The 22,894-nt window shown below is 45.2% G+C and overlaps 1 protein-coding gene across 4 annotated transcripts in view; it reads right to left on the bottom strand.

Moving 5' to 3' along the window:
* Positions 1 to 22,894, bottom strand: part of MTM1 (myotubularin 1) — a 95,674-nt gene that overhangs the window by 36,542 nt on the left and 36,238 nt on the right. For 3 of the 4 annotated variants that reach the window (XM_065901402.1, XM_065901405.1, XM_065901403.1), the window contains 2 exons: positions 18,823 to 18,933; positions 14,510 to 14,611 (listed from right to left, as the gene is read on the bottom strand). In XM_065901402.1, the coding sequence (XP_065757474.1) occupies positions 14,510 to 14,611; positions 18,823 to 18,933 (213 nt within the window). The remainder of the gene's footprint in view (positions 1 to 14,509; positions 14,612 to 18,822; positions 18,934 to 22,894) is intronic. The other variant, XM_065901404.1, reaches the window with a different exon arrangement.

Genomic DNA, 22,894 nt, shown 5'->3' with positions numbered 1-22,894 from the left:
TGGAGAAAATGGCTTTAATATTCTTGAGTCACCCTTACCTTCATATATAAATGTACATATTCATTTTTTCAGGAAAGGACGACAAAAGGACATTTGAAATGTCATTTGAAAGCATTTTAGAAAAAGGACATTCTTTACTACTTGGCCACAATCATAATCATTTAAGGCTGACATTTCTCAGGGTTCATCCACTGCACCCCGATTCTCACTGTAATTCTCTCTCCTGGCAATTTTGGTGGCATCGATGAAAATGCCAATGATCACAGCTGGTCTCCCAAATAAACCTCTCCCCAGGCCAGAGCTCCAGGTCTTCGTAGCCACCAGCCCCCCAAATACCCATACTTGGTTGTCCCACAGACACCTGCAACTCAGCACAGCCAAAATGGAAAACTTGCCCTCTCTGCCTCACTCCCCTCCTATGTTCCCCACCTTGACCACTGGTCCCACCATCTACCTGTTTATCCAGGCTTGGTTCTTCCCTCTTTTTTTTTTTTTTTTTTTTTTTTTTTTTTATGCGTTACGCGGGCCTCTCACTGTCGTGGCCTCTCCCGTTGCGGAGGACAGGCTCCGGACGCGCAGGCTCAGCGGCCATGGCTCACGGGCCCAGCCGCTCCGCGGCATGTGGGATCTTCCCAGACCGGGGCACGAACCCGTGTCCCCTGCATCGGCAGGCGGACTCCCAACCACTGCGCCACCAGGGAAGCCCGGTTCTTCCCTCTTTATCATCCCATCCCCCCTCGTAACTATGACCAGTCAATCGACAAATTCTACTGATCTTATCTCCTAGGAACATTCTCAAATCCATTCTCTCCTGTCCCTGTCCATTGCCCCATTTCAGGGACTCATGATCATACACCAAGGCAACTAACAAACATCCCCAGAAATGGACTACTGCCCCTCTCTATCTACTCTGCATGCTGCAGCCCAAGGAATCTTTTTGAAACAGAAATCTAATCATGTCACTTTCCTGCCTAAACCCCTTTAACGGCTCCCCTCACCTTCAAATAAAAAATGAAACTTCTTGGTGGCGCACATTAGGCTCTGCCACCCTCACACGGACACCAACTCCCGGACTCTAATCCGCGTGTGGGGGTCAGCCTGTGTCCAGCCCCTGGACACCTGCACATACTGTCCCAGCACGCTCATATTTCAGGATTGGCCCCCTCTAGGAAGCCCTCCTCAACACCAACCCACTGACTTTCCCCTCTCCTGACACCCTGTGTATCTGTATCTGTATTGTATGCATTTGTTCGTCCACATCACCCAGGAAAACTGTGCTCCCTCTGGGGACAGGGAGTGGGTATCGGCTCCAGCTCCAGCGCGCGGCTGTAATGTAGGCATCGTCTGAATGTCTGCTGACCAAGACTAGGGATGAAAGGAATGAAAAAGAGAAGGAACAAAAAGGGGCTTGCCCTACCAGACATTACATCTTACAAAGCCTTGATAGTCACAAGACTGTTACTGGTGCATGAAGAGTGACTGATGCGTGAAATGAAACATTCAGAAATAAAACCAAATACAGAGAGGAATTTGGTGTGTGATAAAGGTGGTATTTCAAACCAGTGGATCGGTCTTCAAATGATGTTGCAGTAAAAGGGGGAGAAAGCGTTGGATCCCTACCTTACAAGGCAACCCCGGATGAATTCCAAATTGCTCAAACATTTACATGTTTAAAAGGAAATTAAAGTATTAGAGGAACGTGGGATAATTTTTTTATAACTCTGACTGGGGAAGACCTTCCTACCTGGGATGTAAAACCCAGAAGCTATAAAAGAGAAGTGGCTGGCCCCTGGCTGGCAATGGGGAACCTGGATTTTGGGAGAGTGCCCACCACTCCTTAACTGATAAACAGTTTAAGTTTACGGCACCTAAAATGTTTATACCAACAACGTGCTTTAAGTCGAACCCCTGCCTTCCTTCTGGGACTCTGGAAGTTTGGTATGTGCTAGGCAGAGGGTGTCCACGTGACCAGCCCCCTGGTTGGCAACACTTCCCATGGGTTGTCACAACTTGCTACTGTAGGATTTAAGTGTGTCCTGGTTTCCCCCCAACGTCGCCCCACGCACCTTTTCCTTTTGCTGCTTTTGCTCTGTATCCCTTTGCTGTATTAAATCATACTTGTGAGTATGACTATATGTTGAGTCCTGTGAATTCTCCTAAGGAATCTGAACTTGGGAGTGGGCTTAGGGACCCCCATCTCTCTCTCTCTCTCACACACACACGCACACACACACACACACACACACACAAAATCGATAAATTCTACCAAATAAGTATTTTTAAAATTCTCCACAGCAAAAGCCACCATAAGAAAAGTCAAAAGATAAATGGGAAAAATATTTACAATTCATAGAGTTCCTACAACTAACAACAACAAAAAAGACCAAAATCCCAAAAGAAAATGGGCAGAAGCCAAAGAGAATGAAGAAACAGAAACACAAATAGCTCAAACCAAAAGATACTCAATTTCACTCAAATAGGATAAATACAAAATAAAACTAGGAATCTACATTTTCACCTATTAGATTAGCAAAGATCAAACAATTAGAAGGTATACTGGATTGGTGTGGTAGGCAGAATAACGGTCCCCCAAAGATGTCCATGTCCTAATCCCTGGGACCTGTGTTATGCTTTCCTACACAGCAAAGAGGAATTAGGTTGCAGGTGGAATTAAGATTTCTAATCGACTGACTTTAAGATAGGCTCTGAAGACGGAGGGAGAGGCCATGAGCCAAGGAACACGGTGGCTTCTAAAAGCTGAAAAATGGGTCTCACGGGCTAAAATCAAGAGCCTCCAGAAGGAACACAGCCATGCTGAGACCTTGATTTTAGCCCGTGAGACCCATTTTGGATTTCTGAACTCCAGAACTGTAAGATGACAGACTCATGTTTTTAGAAGTCACTATGTTTGTGATAATTTGTTACAGCAGCTATAGGAAACTAAGACAGTTGGAGAGGATGTCTGGAAACAGGCACTCTGACACACTGCATGCGGGAGTGAAAGCCAGTACCTCTTCCGTAAAGGGGAACTTGGCAATAGCGGTAATTCCACTTCTAAGAATTTATCGTACAACATACGTGAACCCGTACAAAATGATGTTTATGCTAGGTTATCCATTGCAGTAGTTTGTATAATAGAAAATGATTGGAAATGATGTCAATATCCATCAACAGAGGATTAAATAAAGTATGATGCAGTCAACAGAATACTGTGCAGTCATTAACAGAGTGAAGAAGCCCATCTGGTAGGCAATATGTATTGGTAAATTTAAAAAGCAAGGTATGGAAGAGCATACGTAGCATGCTCCACGAGGGTCCAAGGAGGAAGGAATATAAATAACAACTTGCCTGCATTTGCCTAAATATCACTAGTTGTCTGTGAGGAGGGGAATGGCATGGCTGAAGGGTGCTGGGAGGGAGTTATTTTTACTATTTTTACTGTTGTGGTTAGTTGGGCCTACTACAATATAACAAGATACCACAGACTGTGTGGCTTAGAACAATAAACTATTTCTCACAGTTCTGGAGGCTGAGAAGTCTGAGGTCAAGGAGCCAGCATGGTCTGGTTCTGGTGAGATCCGCTTCCTAGATGGCCTTTGTGCTGTACCTCACGTGGTGGAGAGTGCGAGTTCTGGTGCCTTCCTCTTCTTTTAAGGGCACTAATCCCATCGTGGGGCCCCACCCCCATGACCGCATCTAAAGCTAATCACCTCCCAAAGGCCCCACCTCCAAATACCATCGCACTGAGGGTTAGAGCTTCAGCACGTGATTTTTGGGGGGACACAAACATTTAGTCCTTTTATCCTTCCTGACTTTTCAATCATGGGCATACATTAGCCATTTTTGAAAAGTTTAAAGTATTGGGTTGGCCAAAAAGTTCATCCAGCTTTTTCCGTAAGATGGAAAGGCTTTTTGGAAAAAAACGGATGAACTTTTTGGTCAACCCAATAAATGCCTGCTGCATAAATGCCCTAGTTTCTAAACAGCAGAATATTCTTATTGGTCACTTGGTCGCTGCTAGCTCCTATTCATTCACTCTACTGCCGTTAGTAGATTCACTTAACAAACATTTACCGAGGGCCCACTTACGAACAAGGTATTAAGTAGAGAAAAAGATAAGACACCACCACTGTCTTTAAGGAGTTAGAAATCCTCCAAAGGAGGGAGATGAGGAGAGCGCAACTACTGCTCACGTAAAGAGGAGAACGGTAAGTTCCATGAGAGGTACAGATAAAGTGCCATGGGGCGCCAGGGGATGCCAGGGTTACTTCTGGACAGATGGGCCTGGAGGAGCGGTGATGGCAATGTGAGCTCCCCTGGAAGGGGAAGACAACTTGGGACAGGGTAACGACGACGATGGCAAAAAAGTCACAAATGAGAGCCAAACTCAGAAAACACGTGGCCACCAGCAAACACCTCGGTCTGGCAGCCAGAGCATAGACAGGTAGAACACCAGGAGACCATGGAGAGATGCAGCCCCACAGTGGAGGAGACAGAGGTTTGCGTTTACACTGACAGGGAGGGAGGAATGGCTGAAGTTTCGGAGGCGAAGGGATGAGATAAGCTGAGCTGCATCCCAGGGACAGCGACCTGACAGGAGGCACGTGTAGAAGTGGGTTGGATCGGAAACAGAACAGAAATAGGAAAACCAGCAAAAGCACCATCCCCACAGTTTAGAAAAGAAGAGATGGAAACCTGAACTAAGTTGGGCTGGGGAGGAAGAATCCCCTGGATTCAGTAAATGTTACGGAAAAGGGAAATCTCACAATGACCTTGATTTTGGAGGAGGACGAAGAGGTGGAGAAAGGAGTGACAGCACTAGAGAAACTGGGAGCTCAAAGGAGGCTTGAGGGGAAGATGAGAGATTCATTTTAAACAAAGGTTTAGGCATCAGCTGAAGCTATGCGGCAGCTAATGGGAAACATGAAGCTAAGAAGGCAATGCTGGTCAAAGTGCGAAATACAGCTGAGGGGATGCACAGGAGGAGGGGAAGGACGGACTTCTCTAGAAAACCCATATTTAGATGACAGAAGGAAGCCGAGGAACTAGAGAAGAAAAGGAAGACCAGGAGATCAAGACCTCAGAAGCAACAGGACAGGTAGGTGTCCGGCAGTATGATGGTCTGGTTGCTCTAATTGAGACTTCTGCTGACAACATCTAAAACCGCTGGATAAAACAGAAACCCTTTTGAAAAATGCATTTATGAGTCAACTAGGGAAGAAGAAATACTCAGAAGCCCAAGCCAAACTGCGAACAGAATGCAGAGAGCAAGAGGAACACGCCGGCTTCCCCCCAGGGCAGGACCGGTTTTCGTGGCCTCTCGGGCTCTAGGAGAGAGGACGTAACACCCCGGGCCTGCCCCAAGATGCCAAGATGGGTGTCAAACTGGAAACTTCCTTCAATAACGCTGCGCCCTCAGGGTGAGGACGAACAGGAAACAAGCACCTGAGACTCCGAGGGAACTTACCTGTCTAGACGATCCGTGCTGAGTAACGGAGCCTGTAGCACAAGGCAGCCAAAGCTCATAAAGCTTGGATGGTCCGAAAAACATCAAGCAGAGAAGTTAATCTGTGACTGTCCCAGGTTGGGAGTGCCCCCCAGATGCCTGGCAGAAGAAAACGTAAAACTGCCTTCAATCCCAGCCTCGGAGTCTTCCCATACATAGATAAAGGTCCAAGGAATGAGTCCACAGGCAAAATCATCACAAAATAGCCCGAGAAAGTAGGCCCCGCGAGCCAGCAGATAAGACGGCAGCAGGCCAGGCCCGGCTGAAGAGAGAGGGGGTAAAGGAAGTAGAAGACATAGCAGCCCCGAGACAAAGGGATGCTCCGAAGATCCTGACTCTGGACATTTGATGGGCATTTCATAAACTACAGCCACTCAAGATTTTTAAAAAACCTCTGAATGGTGGTGCAGTGGAAGAGGCCAAGTCCTCCCAAGTAGCAGGGTGGGCAGTGGGGCAATAAGGTAGGACGTGCAGGTGGGCCATGAGCGCTGTGCTCGCGGGCACGGAGGGCAGCGCGGGGGGTGGTCCAGCCGGGACCACGGTCCCTGGAGATGGGTGCGGGGAGGACGGTCGGACACATCCCGAGGCCGGGGGGAGAGGGAAGCGGAGAGAGAGCCACTCAAGGAGAACCGAGGGCCAAGTCTTGGAGGAGGCACGAAGGGAGGAGATTTAAAAGCATGATTAGACCCTCAATTAGCCAAGTTTACTGTTTATTCAAGAAAAAAAAAAGGAAACAGAGAACAAAGCCGCACTTCAGTCTCAGGCCGCATCCAGGCAGAAAAGTGTGGCTTCTCGTTCAATTCCCAGCTGAAAATGAGCTTTTTGCTTTTAGCTATTAATTCTGTAATCAGCCTAGAAGGTAAGAGCCTGCTCCGTTTCAGCCTGGTTTACAATCTCAAAGCAATTTATAAAACTGTCCCCGCCTTCTGAACTGAAAAACGAAGGCACAGGAAAAAGTACCCTATGCTCTTCATTTTCTCTTCGTAGGGTCATTTATACGCCTCATTTAAATGGTCAAAAAAGACGCACAGCCCCATAGCCCAGTGTAGTAACCTTTATGGAATTATTTTTGTAGGCAAGCGCCATGGGAGTAGAGCCAGAGAGGGCACGAGGGGAAACGGCACTGCTTATGCCACACAGCAGGGCGTGACGGGGTTCAGTGAGGCCCAGGAAAAAGGCAAGGGCCCTGCTCGCTGGTCGCCACAGAAAGGCCTTTGCGAGCCCGTGGCTTCTCTCGAGATTAGAGCCAGCGGGTCTTCTCTCCTGTGCCCATCTCCACCGCCCATAAGATGCTCAAATTTATCAAGACAAATAAATACCAGAAAACTTTGAAACTCTATGACTGCCGATCAGCTCACAGAATAACAAAAAGTAGGAAGCACTGCAACGCTGAAGAGCTGAATCCCGAGAGAGCTACATTACCCCGCACACAGAGTCACCGGTGGAAAGAAAAGAAAAACAATTTCTGAAGAATTCTGTGTATTGCATGGCATCGCTGCTCATATTTCCCATTTCTACTTAAGATGCTTTCTGGGTTTAATGCTCTGAAACTGAAGACTTTCGACTAATCCTTTAGCAACGTACAGGCAATGGTTTGTTAATAAGAATACTGACCATTATCTGTAGAGCATCTTTCTTTTAAAGGGCTCAAAGTGTCCCATACAGGATCACAATTACTTTACTCACATTCTTGGGAAGACTGGGTTGTGGTAACCATCCTTACTCTCTGCACCTGCTGGGGAAAATGGGGCGCTAAGAACAGAAGCGCTGACATTTATTGGGCACTTACTGCATGCCACACACTTTTGTGAGCACTTTCCGTTTAATCCTCACAAAACCCCTGTGAAGCAGGGAGTGTTATTATCCCCATTACAAATGAGAATCCTGAAGCACAGAAATATTACATGATTTTCAAAGTCGCCGAGCAGGGTCTGGGCCGCCGGGAGCCTGGCAGCCAGGTCTCCGGCTCCATTTCTTCAAGCGCCACGTTTCCCTTATGTGTGTCTACAGGCCATGAGTTTAGTCATACACTCAAGCCCTTCACTTAAACAAAAGTCAAGAAAATCCACGCAGGCCTATAGCTGTAAAGATAGATTTAAGTGACTATATTGGTGCCTAAATTAACTTAAAGTGCATTTTATTCTACATATTCTACCATTATCTAAAAGACTGTTCATCACGCCATGACCCAGACACACACACACACACACACACACACACAGGGATAACCGAAAGAAATCTTTCATGAAACCATACTTATCTATATTATGTGTTATGCTCTTAATGTTTTCTATTTCATTAAAAAATGCTGGTTACAACCTAGTCAACTGATTTCATGACTCAATAATACAATGGGATTCAGAGTTTAAAAAAAAATGCCCATCTAAAATTTGAATTATCTCTGACTATCCCATCTGAGTAAAAACTGAGCAAACAGTAAAGGAAATCAATGAAAGAGGAGCTTTGGCATTGAACATACCACTCCAACAATTAAACTCTTTATTCTTCTGTAGTGCTATCAGGCTCTGTTCATATGTACACACTTTTTGTTCCTGCTTTTAAAAAAAATTACCATCATATCAGAGGCACTGCCACATTTCTTATCATAAAAATGTAGCATTTACTTAGAATTGGTATTGAGTTACAATGCAGTTGAGAAAACGGCATACAATTTCTACTGTTTGAAAAGCAAAGCAAAAATAAAACAAGAAAATAAATGCTTTGGTGGAAATAGAAAATGTAATCTAAATAATTTTCAAGTCTTAATGGATTGACATAATACAGAAACAATCAAGGTAATGGTTTGGGGTCCACCGTTGTGTGGCCAAGTTTAATTCAAGTTCAATTCAAAGTTTAAGTCTCCAACTGAACACAATGAGTGGTGAAAATACTAATGGGGAAGGAGGCAAGAGAGCTGGGGCTGGTGTGAAAGGAAAAAGCTCACTCACACACCGCTCACCCCATGGCTGGATTTAGAACCCAGCTCTCCCGGCCTCCAGACACCATTTCGGGAGGCAACAGCAAGTTTACTTCTGGCTTCCAATGCCAGTGACAATCACTGAGATAACCTGCAGCTGCTCTAACAGTTTCAACAATATTAACAACGTGCTATTTTTCAAGCAGGGGCCCTCTGTATTGTTGAATGCAATCCGGCTTAGATTACGCTTCCGGGAAGTCCCTTTCTGGCACACACTCGCATTCCCCAAAGTGGCAGTTTGGAAACTTTTCTTCCCCTCCTGTCTCAGAGGAATAATTGTCCCTTCTCCTTTCCCAAACTGCCCTACAAACTGGCCTTAATCCCATCCCCCTCTGCCTTCCCCAGGATCCCGCTCAGGAAAGGAACCCTTCTCTCTCTTGCCCACAAATCTTCATTCACCTTTTTCGGATTCTCAGGGAAACACATCTTCCCTCAACCTGGCCGCTACCACTATTTTTGTTTTGAAACACCACCCTCTCTCTTTAAACCTCTACCAACTGGCTCTGGTCCCCTCTACCCAGACCATCCTCTGTGATTCAAAAAAGTTCGATAAGTGTACGCCAGGCACTGAACTCGGCGCTGGGGAACAGCATGAGGAAAGAAGGTCCCAGCTTCAAGCAGTCCACAGCTAGCGCGTCCAGGCCCCAAGGAACTCGTAGTCGTCATCGAATATAAAGGACTCTTCCTCAGCCTCGTCTTTGTCCCCGCAGCCTCACACACCCATCACTACCTTCTCAGACCTCTGTCTGCCTTTGGCCTCTGCAGACCCCACCCTGCAGGCTCTCCCGTCACCTCTCTAACCATCCTCATTCACCTTGCTGGCTCCTCTGTTACACACCAGGGCTCCTCACCTGGGACCAACAGGTGAGCTTCCAAGGGGCTGCGAGTCCCCTAAAATTTTATGTCAAGTTTTGTACATAGCGCATCTTTCAGGGGACGAGACGCCCTAATTTACGCCGTATCACCAAAGGAATCCACGACTCCAAACAGATTGAGAACCACGATTCTAGATCTACACCTCTGGACTCTCTTCTGAGGAAAAGGCCCGCAAGTGCTGCTGTAAGTTCTGTCAGAAGATGCTACCTGCCCCGCAGACAAAACAGAGCTCCCCATTCCTCCCTCCTCGCCCCCTCTTCCACCTGCTTCCCCATACGAAATCCTTTTCTCACTTCCCCGCTCTGTCACCACTCGGGCCGCAGACCTCAGAAGGAAGGATGATTCAGCCTTCTCCCTGTGCTCCGGGATCAAACTACTGCCCAAGCGTGTGGTCTCCGGCCGCATCACCACCGTCTCGCCTGGCCCTCCCTCTGACTCCCCTCCCAGCTTCCTGAGCTCTCCTCTCCTATCTGTTCTTCGTGACGTTGTATTCAGTCCCATCACTTACTTCGAAACCTTCAGTAAGTCTCTGCTACTTCCCAGGGTACAAGCGCCTGACTCCGGCAGGGCCGTCCACCAGATGCGCCCAGCTTTCCTTGTCCCCGCCACTCTCCAGCCAAACATCCCTGGTGACCCTCGTGAGCTCTCAACACTTCCAGCTTCCCCTCCCTTAGTCTGAGGGTCAGGGTCCTGTCTCTGCCTGAAATGCCACCTCCTCCGCCAGGAATCCTTGCCCACCGGCAACGATGACCATCCTTCCAAGGCCCAACACAAATGACTATCGATTCCACACAAGCTTTTCCAATCTAGGCTGGACCTGTGCCCTTCCCCCTGGGAATCCCCAGAAGGCCTTTCTCTTACAGCACTGAATATCAACCGCCCTATATCGGAACCATACACATCTGTCGTATCACTTCTGTCACATCCCCAAATGGGAGCAGGTATCATTCAGCCTACTACGACTTCTCAACTGCCTTCGTGGCTCCCCAACACCGCCCAACAACACACTAGTCTGAAATGAACCTAACTGATGAAACAGACGTACACACTGACTGGAATAGCAGGGGCTAATATTCCAAGGGCCACGTCAACAGCGGATCTGTTTTTATCTGTATCTTGTATTGTTTTGGTGACTAGTTTTTTTTTTTTTTTTAAGATGACTTTTACTGGTTAAAACTTCGAGAACGCAGTTTTCCAAAAATTTGTATGAGCAATTCAGTTCCCATTTTTCTCTCCAGTTTTTCACTTTACTGACTTCCTAAAGAAAAAAGTAGGGATTCCTAGCACAGACACGAAAAATAAGGCAAAGCACCATAGACTTGAGAAATCAACCCCTCTGTGGACCACTCCAATGACAGTAACCCAGAATCCTACGCTCTGGCACTAGATCCACAATATCCAGAAATCCAGCCCATCTGTTTCCATGGAATGGACTTCTCCTTCACTTTCTACTAAACCTGTGTTCAATAAAAAAGCCGTCATTATACAACTGCCATGCAGCAGTCATTAGGCTGAGGTTAGAGAGATAAAGCCTGATCCCCGCCTTGATAAGCTTACAGTATAGGAGGGGGATAGGTAATTACTACATAATTATGACATAAGGCAGACTGAGGGAGATAAGTGCTCTAGTAGAAGGACCTGCAAAGTCTAACAGGTTGAGAGGTAAGATGAACTCCCACCAGGGAACGCACATGGCATGGGAAAGGACCTAGGACTGAGCAAGATGGTGGAGGATAGGCTCTAAAGAGATGAGGGGACCGCAGGTAAAGGGCACAGGGAAACCAAAGTTTCCCTGAGTTGAGACAGTTCTATGTATACCAGAGAAGCACAGGGTGGTCCTGTGCGGTTGGAGTCACTGAGACTCCACGGGAAGTCACTGAGAATTTTTTGTGTGTGGAGAGTGGGATATAGAGTGACATGATCATACCTAAAAAAAAAAAAAAAAAAGACAACAGCATTGTGTAGGATAAGTTGGAAGGGAAGGAAACTGAATGAAGGGAAGTGAGTTGGGAAGCACAGGGAGAAATGGGAAGAAATATTTGAGAGTCACTAATAAGCAAAACCTACGGGATTTGGAACTGATGCGGCTATAGGAGAAGTAAGGCAGGGGAATGAGAAAGTTGACTTCGTACATAAGACACAAGGTTGTAACGTACAGCACAGGGAATATAACCAATATTTTAGAATAATAACTTTAAATAGAGTATAATCTGTAAAAATACGGAATCACTATGTTGTACACCTGAAACTAATATAACATTGTAAATCAACTATTTCAATAAAATAAATAAATTTTATGCCTGATTGGGGTGGGGAATTGACTTCAAGTTCTCGAATCTGAGCAACTGAGGATCATCCACATTGAGGGAGATGTAGGCTGAAGAGCAGGCCTGGTGACTGCAAAGAGGTCAGGGAGATGCTGAGCCTGATTCTCACAGGCTTCCAGAGGAAGCTGTTTGAGAGGCTCATGAAGATTCACTCGAGGCCAATGTCAGGGCTGGATTTAGAAATCACCCATACAGCAATGACAGCTTAAGCTATGGATTAAATGAAATCATCAAGGCAAAGTGAGTAACGTGACAAGAGGGCTGACAGGGAACCACCATCAAGATGTCTACCTTTAAGGAAAAGACAGAGGCAGTGGAGACTGGGAAGGAACAGTCAAGATGGTACCGAAACACAGAAACCAAGACTTGCAAGAGGGCGGTCAAAATTATTGAACGCTGAGGGGAGATCAAACCGAATGAAGATTGAAGTGAGTCACTAAATTTGGCCAGTAAGAAAGAGGTCTGAGTTCCAAGAAGGTACTTGTGATAAAACTGGATACTAGAATGGGCTGGAGGAATGAGTGAACTGGAGATGTGGACAGCCTAGAATATTCTTTCCAGAAGTGTGGGTTGAAGTGAGAGATGGGACAGTAGTTTAGAGGAAAGCTGGTCCGACACTTGACCTCTTTTTAGGGGAGTAAACTCTCAAGGAGACAGGAGATACCAGAGAAAGGGGATGACTGATGGAGCAAGATTGTGTAGGAGACGGACTGGGGCCTCAGCTCGCAGGAGGTTTGAAGAAACCTGCTACGTGGGGCTTCGCTGGTGGCGCAGTGGTTAAGAATCTGCCTGCCAATGCAGGGGGCACGGGTTCGAGCCCTGGTCCGGGAGGATCCCACATGCCGCGAGATACCTAAGCCCGTGTGCCACAACTACTGAGCCTGTGCTCTAGAGCCCGCGAGCCACAACTACTGAAGCCCACGTGCCAAAACTACTGAAGCCTACACGCCTAGAGCCCGTGCTCCACAACAAGAGAAGCCACCGCAATGAGAAGCCCGTGCACTGCCACGAAGAGTAGCCCCCGCTCGCCACTAGAGAAAGCCGGTGAGCAGCAACGAAGACCCAACGCAGCCAAAAATAAATAAATAAATAAATAAATAAATAAATAAACAAACCCTGCTATGTGAACCATCTTTAAATCTCTGATCACTTAAGGCCAGATATGCAAAACCCAAGACATAACCCATTCCCTCATTGAATTTTCGTGGATTAGATGTACATTCTCACTTTCATAGGAATTCCGAGGATGTGTTCCCATTAAACTCTTTTCATCCTAATAGTTTAAAATTTTTAATATTGAAATATCTTTTAAATCACATATTTAATCAAAAACTGAGAAAAGGCTGAGAATGTATTCAACTCTATGATATCACTGCATTTCCTGGAAGCATCACATTTGAATCTACAATCAACACATGACTCATGACGAGTACTCCAGATCCTTCTAGACCACCACAGTCTTTGTATAATTGTCCTTTCCATCAACCATGAATTTCCTTTGACGGAAACAACTGCTGATGAAATCTGGGAAGAGAGAAGCCTTGTCTTGCTAGAAAAAAATTTAAGCCTTCACTGCCCCAAAATAAATAAATGAATATAGATAGATAAATAGATAGACAAAAGACGGGCATAGGAAGAAGAGCTCCATTACAAAGCAGCTCTTCTATTTAATGATCTCTTTCATCACCTTCAGTCTAGCTGGAGGCATATTTACTCCGTACTTAAAATAAAGGCATACGTTTATTTATTTATTTATTTAAAGAATTATCTTTAAAGAATTATTCCCCTGCTCTCCCCTTAGCAGACGACTGCTTCCACATTTGTTTAAGGTCAAGCAGAGAATCCTGTGATAAACCATAATGGAAAAGAATACGAAAAAGAATATATATATATACACACACACATATATGTATATATACATATATATATATGCAGAGTTGAGTCACTTCGTTGTACAGCAGAAATTAACACAGCACTATGAACCAACTATACTTCAATAAAATGTTAAAACAACCATTTGGGGAACATGCTAAGAACACCATCAAAAATAAAATCAATAAATCTTTTGAAATTTACATTTCAAAAAGAAAAACAACAAAGTCAAGCAGAGGAGAAGGAGGGGGTAAGAGGACAGAAAAAAAGAAGGCAAGATCAAGGCAGAATATGAAGGAAGATGGTTTGAAGAGCAAGACACGTGGAAAGCTTTATTTCGGTCCCGTGGTAGAACGAAGTGAGATTACTCAGTCTACTAAATAGGAAGGAACAGCTCTAGGTATACACAGCCCAAAACTTGCTACGGACTAAGTCATAGGTTGTAAGTAATTAAATGCATAATAAGTGTGTCCTGCCGAATATATAGTAAACGCTATCAAATGACATTTAAAGTGTCGTTCCTTAAAGATAAATAAAGAAACCTCCCCTGTCCAGTGATGGCCTGCAGCACCTAAGCCACGAATCTGCATTTGAGAAGCACATTGGCTTAAATGACACTTAGGCTCACTCTTGGTTCCCAAGTAGGGGGCGACGAGCTCTGGGATGTGACGTCACAGTGCTACACTGACATGCTCGTGGTCACCTCGCCACCTTCTGCCTTTGGAAGAGGGCTGGCCCAGGTGGAGGGCAGGCTCGGGGCTGGCAGGAGTCACCTGGGCTGAGCCACCCCACAGAGACTGGCAGAGCAGAGGCCCGCTCCCTCAGGGAACGGGTCAACCTTCTGTAATAAACAGCCTCGTACACACACCACACTGGGGAGCGCAGCACGGAGCGGAAGGAGGGGACACCCAGAAACCCTCTGATGCCACCGAGGAGAACCCTGGAATTTACCAGACTGTGGGCCAGGGGGAAGGCATATCTCGTGAGGATCTCAAACATATCTCTTCTGCTGTGGCCCTCCTGTTTCAGCGCGAACCTCAGGTTTCTCATGTCCTGGGGGCAGAGGAGAAATGTGCCAGTTCAGTCTGCAAATCGAGTCACATTTGTCAGCAAACCTTCTATTCAGGCAGAAGATCCACTTACCTGAATGGGCAATAAATCTAGACTACTAAGAAAATTACTTTGTTTTGTACAATATTTTGAAACATCCGGTTTAAGAACACCTGAAAATATTTCCATCAGAGTCATGATTGTAAAGACAAGACAACTCGTGTTAAAGAGTAGACAGAGCTAAAGTTCACTGGATAAAAAGAAAAATCAAACCTTGCCTTGCGCATCATGTCTGCGTCTGTCTACTCTACTGGTTTCCGAGGTATTTTAATTATAAAACAGTATTTTATTCTTAGGACTTTTCAAATGTGTATCTGCCACAAAATATCATTTCAAAACTGTCAAACGTGTCATTAAAATACAGAAGCTCTCTCCCTCTCCCCTCATGCTTTTAACTTTAAAGTCTCCCTTTTAAAAATTAGGAAATGACTGGCATTTTAAGCTCTAATACAAGTAATGTAATACATTTTTTACTGAACAATTTTACTTTCACAGACTTCTATTAAGAGCACATTAAGGTGCCCCAAAGTGGGAGTGACTATGCTTCTAGGAACTAAGAATTAATGCTCAAAACCAGGTTTTAAGGATAGTTTCCAACACATATCTCTTTAATAAGCAGGAAAACCTTCTTTTAAACCAAATTCAAATAAAATAAGCTCCCTTAAATATCAATTTGTATTACACAGCAAAAGATATAACATTCTAACTTATTTTCGAAGCTGGCGGGTTTTTGAGGTTGTCTCCTAAATCACTCATGGTGCTGTGGCTGAGTGATGGCTGTTACCTTCTGCATTGCACTTTCAACACCTCAGGAGTGAGACAGATCCAGCCCCTGCCCTCTCAGATGTCACCATCTTCATATTTTTCCAAGTGCTTTTTCGTTTGTTACGTCAACAGCGTTCTTGAAGCTTCCTAAGTCTTCAACATGTAGGAGCAGCAAAGGCCTTGCCATACACATCCCAAAATGCAAAGGGGAGTGAAGGGAGTGTATGGCAACAGGCTCTCAGACCTCTCATCAACGACCCAAAACCGATCTCTCTGTATACAGATGGCATCTACTGGGCCTCGCCAGCTCCAGGATCCCATGCTTTCTTTTTTAAAAGCACGTAACTCAATAACATCCAAAAACGGATTCACGACCTATTCCAAGAACACTGGGATACCAGTTGTCGTCTCATGATGCAAAGCACTGGTCAAGTAGAAGGAAAAATAATCATTTCAATCAGATGACGTGCTTTCAAGGGGTTTGCAACGAACCCCAAGGATAGCACCGGCTAGCTGAGTATCCCCAAGGCTCACAGACGTATGAAGGATTTTCTTCTGACCAGCCTTGGTTCCGATGATAACTCTGTAACATCATGCTCTTAACCACTCAACCAGAAACTAGACCATTTCGAGATAAATATTTATTCTGGTCCATCAGAGATTCAAACCACGACTTTCGATGTGCCAAAGTACAAGTGATTCAAGCGACTTCGTGTGGCCATCTGATTCAGATGTAATTAAAGGACAGAAAGAATCACTACCTTGTCTTGCCAACAAGAAAAATGAAGTGGAAAAGGCAAATGACTCACAGGTGGCAGATCACCAAATCTGTAACAGAAATACGAGCATATACTGAGGGGTAAGTTGCACCTGGTCTCCTAGAGCCTGACCCGTCAGGGAAGGACACCTGGGCAAGAGCCTCTTGGTAGAAGAATCTCGCAGTCAGACCTCTGGCGTTTAGCAATTGGGGCACTCGGCGCTGAGCGAAGCCTCGTGATAACAAATGAGTAAACACACCCCTGTTGCAACAGCCCTGGTGGGATGGTTTGGCTCTGCTTTTTTTTTTTAAGCTCTGAGTTGTCAGCAGGGGATGGCATGGGGCCTGGCGGGTAAGAATTCACATATTTGGAGCTACCTTCTCCTCGGTTGCTAGATGACAACCACTGCGACTTCTATCCATCACATGCAAGTTGCCACTGGCAAGCAGAAATCCCCATGTACGGACCGGGTGGAGCCAAATTTGTAGGGGTTCTACGTTCTCGTTTCGGTGAAGCGGCACCGTTGTACTGTGGTTACTGCTTGCAGGTGAAAGGGGACCTACGGGAGACAGGAGGCGAGTCTCTGCCCCACTGCGGCACATTCTCTTTCTGTCACCTTCAGGTCTGTTCCTGAGAAAACGGAATTCAACTCTCAACATCCGTGTTTCCAGGGAGATAACTGAGTTAAAAGGTTGTGCTACAACACTGTTCTAGGCCATTGTCTTTGGGCTTGACACTAATTCCAAGAAACATACATACTTAACATTGGAGAATCATGCCTGCGGAGTTGTTCCCAAGACCTTTGTTCTTAGAGTAAACAGTCAAAGGGTAAGAGTGTGCTTTGTCTTATTAATTTGGGGGGGGTTAACATTTAAATACAAGTTTTTCCCATTGATAAGGCAACAAATAGGATTTTTTTCAACTTGCTTCGAATGAAAGTCACTTTGAAATCATCAAAACCTCATTTTCCCTGGAGTCCTGTAATATAACACTCTCCTCCCATGGATTCTTTTATGCAAAATGCAAAAACCTTCCTTAAAAGTAAATCCCCACATTTCTAGGCCCAAAAGGGTAGACAGTAGCTGGGATTATAGATAAGGCATTAAGGGAGCTTGGATTCAACCAAAAACAACAAAAACAAGCCAAGGTGGGGAGTGAGGGAGAATTTCAGTTCAAGTCTCATCGTGACAAAATCCCTTGCTTTCTAATAGAGTGTACTAGTCTTGACCTTGTACAAACTGGAGACAAAAAGGTATTATCTTCATAATCCAAACGAAAGTACAGGAGATTGGCTTTAAGAAATCACAGTGCACAAGACCAGGAAAAGGAGACTTGGGCTGGGATTCTGACTCCTGCATCAGCTCCTCGGGGACCCATAGGCAAGGAAGCCCGTTGAGCAAATGCCTCATTTCCCATCCACAGAATGAAGGACTTGGATTGGCCAGGGGTCAGCAAGTTTCAGCCCAGGTCAGTCTTGGTGTGGTCTTCAAGCTAAGATTGTTTTTTATATTTCAAAAGGGTTGAGAAAAAACAAAACGCAAAGAAGAACATATGACAGAGATCCTGCTGGCCCACAAAGCCTAAAATATTTGCTTTCTGGCCCTTGACAGGAAAAGTCTGCTGACCCCTACACTAGATTGATGGTCAGATACATGAAAGAGTCCCAGCCTCTGGGACCCAGCCTTCAGAGATTATCTGGGGATTTGGGGTAGAACCCAAAGCTTTACCTTTGTCAACCCAAAGAGGGCTTCCCAGGTTCCCTTCATGCATATTCAGCTGTGGGAACCACTGGGACAGATGACCTCCAAACCCCTTCTAGCTCTTTCTAGGACTGGGCACTGTAGTCTTCCGATACAGAATACCTGAGAAGGCAGTTTTCTTGCAAGAAGGTTTATTCCGTCGTTTGCAAAATGATTATCTCACCGGATTTGGATTCCAACTTTGCCATCTGTTGGGTAATCTTAGCTAAGTTACCGAACTCTTCTTAGCCTCAGGCTCCCCATCTATACAATGGGGACACCACTGTCCATTTCAGAGGACTGCCCTGAGGATTTAATGCAAAGCCCCTAGTACCTCTTTGGACCGACAGAGATGTTCAATAAACAGTTACTATCATAACTGGCTGAACGTTATTATCGCTAAATCTCTGCTGTTCCCCATGCCGAAACATAACAGGAGGCCACCATCTCTGAACACCATCTAAGCAGAAGTGGGAGGGGCTGTGAGAGGTAAGAACACAGACTCTTCACAGAGGGAAAAATCTCCTGTATTTCTCCTTCCTGTTACGATGTGAAGGTGTCTGGCTGGAAACACATCACACGAAGAACACCAGGAGCAGACTTGTGCAAAAACAAAAAAGTGTGAAACGTGATTTATGAAGTTTTCTTCCTAGTCAGTCAAGCAAACCAATTGACTGTCTCGAGTTCTCACACTTAAGGACGACAGCAGGTCCCTTTCATAGGAACTCTTTCCCCAGGAGGTTCTGGAACGCTTGATCATGAAGGGAGAACCACACCAGGGCCTCAGATAAACAAGGGTCTTTGATTTTTCTTTTAAACCCACATTTACTTTTTACTTATCATTCAACGCTAACGTGCCTGTTTTCCCGTAAGAAAGTACTGAATCTCTTACTTTACAAGTAATATCTAGCCCATAGGAATTCTCTCCTCTACTTGTGGCGCCTCCCATTTTTTCAATTCTTGAGATCACACCCAGAGGAACATCGAGTATTAGAGCAGAATCCTGTAATGGACAAAAAGACACAAGTCAGTATTTCTGTCGGTACAATTAAAACATCAAAAACATACTTTTAAAAAAAAAACCCATGTGCTTTCAGGGCATTTTTATCTTGGCCCTTTTACCACCTTTTATGAATAAAAGCATGATAGCGATCACACATGAAAAAGCAAGCATGAAAATAGTCAGTTATGCAACCAAAATCCATCCCCAAATGTGTGCCATTCTGCACTGCCTGCAGAATAAAGCCTGAACTCCTGGGTACACAACTCGAGGGCCCCGGGACGTTGCTCCCAACCTGTCTCTGTGGGCTGCTGCCCCACGACGTTCTCTGTTCCAACTAAGTAGACGCCTTCACCATTCTCCAAACATTTTGTCTACACTCAGGCCTAGGGGCTCTGTGCACGGTGTTCCCTTTGCCTAGGATGATCTGACTTTCCCAACTACCAACATTCTCCAACGACGCCCCGCTTCCCATTAGATCAGAGTTGACCACTCCCTCCTCTGCAGTTCTGCAGCACTCGGTTCGGACTGGTGTTACACCACCCGCTTCAAGTCTCATTGCCGTGAACCTCCACATCCGTATTCCCCCACTGGAAGCCAAACATCGGGAAGCGGTGCCTATCTTAGGCATGGGTGCTCTTTCCAAAGGAAGGGCCTGAGGGCATACAATGCTTCTCCATAGCTCCTTGCCCAACGCTGGACTCAAGGGGTCCAGAGGGCTGTTGGCACGAAGGACGGAATAACGTCAGTAAAGTCGTACCGAGATCGTCCCACCAAGATAACAGCAGCTGCTGTGTTCGGAATACATCATCTGTGCCGGGTACCACAAAAGGTCAACGCGTGTATCGTCCTCACAACCATTCTGGACACAGGTGAAGTATTCCCATTTCCTGATGTTGCAACCAAAGCTTTAAAAAGCTTCGGTAACTGGCTTAGTAACTACAGGGAAGGGTTGAGATTCAAGCCAAGGTCTGGGAACACACAACAACAGAGCCATAAAAATGGTCCTACCCTTTGACTCCACAACTGCACTCCTAAGACCTTATCTTACAGCTGTGGAGCAACAGGAGGGAAAGCTACATGCGTGAAGATGCTCGATAGAGCCAGAGTTGGTCACTGGGGCGAAGAAAATTAGTCAGTCAACTTGATGGAATAAGCACGCAGCTACTAAAATAATTACGGTACATGGAAAAATAAGTTTAAGTGCAAAAAAGCAGCATACAAAATACACTGTGACTACAATAATGTAAAATATATATTCATATGGACAGAGACAGAAAGGGCTACACAAATGTTTTAAGCCAATATCTTCTTTAATGCCCTGTTAGATGACTTTGCTAACAAATATTTTAAAAGCTGCTTGTTGAGTTTTTGTTCTTTAAAAGACGTCCTCTGGGGGGAATACAAATAAAGTTAATTTCTTCTTTTACTTTAAATCCTTCCCTTTAAAACACAATACAACAAACTAAGCATCTCTTCACAAAATATAAATATAGCTCATGGGTGTTCTAGAAATTAAAAAAGTATAAGACTGTGGTGTATCCATGCCATGGGATACTGCTCAGCCACAAAAATGAATGAACTATGGATACATGCAACGATCCGGGAGAATCTTAAGGGCATCGTGCTGAGTGGATAAAGCCAATCTCAAAAGGTGCTGTATGGTTCCATTTATATCATTCTTGAAATGACAAAGTTTTAGAGCTGGAGAACACAGAAGTGGCTGCCGGGGCTGAACGGAAGGAGGGCGTGGCTATAAAAGGAGCATAAAGGGTACAAAGGGAGTTCTGTAGCAACAGAAGAGTCGCATACTTTGACTGGTGGTGGCGGTGACATGAATTTACACAGGGCATCAGATGTCACTGAGCAAAAACACGCCAAAAATGAGTGCGTGCAAAAACCGGTGAAAGTCAAGTACAGAGTCTTAGTTAACTACACTGCACCATTCAATGTCCTGGTTTTGATAAAGCAGTGCAGTTATTGGAGAAGTGGGGTGATGGGTACCCAGGAACTCTCTGGACTATTTTTCCAAGTTCTTGAGAGTACATAATTACTGCAAAATAAAGTTTAAAACGTGTGAGAGTATGGCTATCGTGGTGTAGAGAAAAGAGCACAAACTCTAAAGTTGGACAAAACTGCTTCCAATCTGAGTTCTGACATTTATTAACTGGATGACTTTGGCAAGTTACTGTATCTCTCAGCCACGTTTACCTGTAAAATAGGCATGATTAGAGATAATGGACTTAAAGTAACTGGCATGATGCCCGGTATATGGTAGCTAGATAACAATGCAAGTTATTATTATTATTATAGCAAAGAATATCTTAGTATGTGAAAGACATGACTGTGCTCTGCAAATATAGTGGATCAGTATGCTGTAGCAAGCAGTTACAGGGCTTTCTGTTTGTACCTATAAGGAGGCATCTTTTAGCTGGCGCCATGCGGTGAGACCCCTCACTCCATGACTGAACTCCAAATGCTTAGAGATTAAAGACACTACACTACATGTACATATGTAGCTACGTATTATAATGTATTCACTTCTCAATATAATCTAGTTATTAAAAATATACGATCAAGGGACTTCCCTGGTGGTCCAATGGTTAAGAATCCACCTTCCAACGCAGGAGATGCAGGTTTGACCCCTGGTTCGATCCCTGGGTAAGATCCCACACGCCGCAGGGCAACTAAGCCTGCGTGCTGCAACTACTGAGTTCGTGCACTCTAGAGCCCGCACGCCACAACTACAGAAGCCTGCAGGCCACAATGAAGACCCAGTGCAGACAAAATTAAAAAAAAAAAAGATATTAAAAAAAATACTATCAGGCTTCCCTGGTGGCACAGTGGTTAAGAATCCGCCTGCCAATGCAGGGGACATGGGTTTGAGCCCTGGTCCCGGAGGATCCCACGTGCCGTGGAGCAACTAAGCCCGTGCACCACAATTACTGAGCCTGTGCTCTAGAGCCCGTGAGCCACGACTGCTGAGCCCGCATGCCACAACTACTGAAGACTGCACGCCTAGAGCCCGTGCTCTGCAACAAGAGAAGCCACCACAATAAGAAGCCCGCGTACTGCAACGAAGAGTAGCCCCCGCTCGCCACAGCTAGAGAAAGCCCACGCACAGCAACGAAGACCCAAAGTAGCCAAAAATAAATAAAAATAATAATAATAGTAATAAAATACTATCAAGCAGTCTGTTACTATGCTTAGATTATATTGAAATTTACGAGTGTCTATTCAACTGTACCCCTAAATATCAAACTTGTACCTAAAAATACATAGCGTAGACAATAAATTGAAGTCTGATATCCTAATATCAAGATGGAAGCAAGAATGCAAATTTAAAAAGCAGGAGGATTAGAAGTGAGTGAGACCTTCCTCTTCTTTGTTCCCGCAGCAAGAAAATTCCTATAGCTCTGATTACCCTGACCCAACACAAACCAGAAAATGGGACACCGAGGAGAACCGGCCAGCTCCTGACCAAAGGCACCCACAGTCTAATGAGGCTAACCTGCCACGTTCTCCCCGAATGACAGGTTCAAGATCAGATAACCCAGCAAGCCCAACTGGAAGATCCAGGAATAGGAAAATTAGCTTTACTCTCTAGAAACCTGAGTCATCACTATCTAAGTATCATTAAATATTTAAGGATTCCCGAAGGTCCATGCTAACTCAAAATCTATTCCTCTGTACCTGTACGTATCTAAAATAGCTGAGAAGTAAATGTAACAGCTTAGAAGATGCAATCATTTGCCTTCTCTCTCGAGTGCATACTGAGTAACAGAAACTACTGGATGCTAGGGACCACGGGGAGAATGAAGATGTAGGTGCTGCCCTCACTGAGCCTCACGGCCACGTCTGGAACTGGAATGTTTGAAATAGCAATGCTTGGCACTTAGGTTGTAAGTGCCAAGAGCCATTTAAAAAAATCCAGATGAAGTGGAACGGGAGGTCAGAGAGGGCA

Source organism: Phocoena phocoena, chromosome X (assembly GCF_963924675.1).
Source record: "Phocoena phocoena chromosome X, mPhoPho1.1, whole genome shotgun sequence".
Lineage (NCBI taxonomy): Eukaryota > Metazoa > Chordata > Mammalia > Artiodactyla > Phocoenidae > Phocoena > Phocoena phocoena.
The sequence above is the reverse complement of the archived record's forward strand: the minus strand, read 5'-3'. Positions and strand labels throughout refer to the sequence as shown.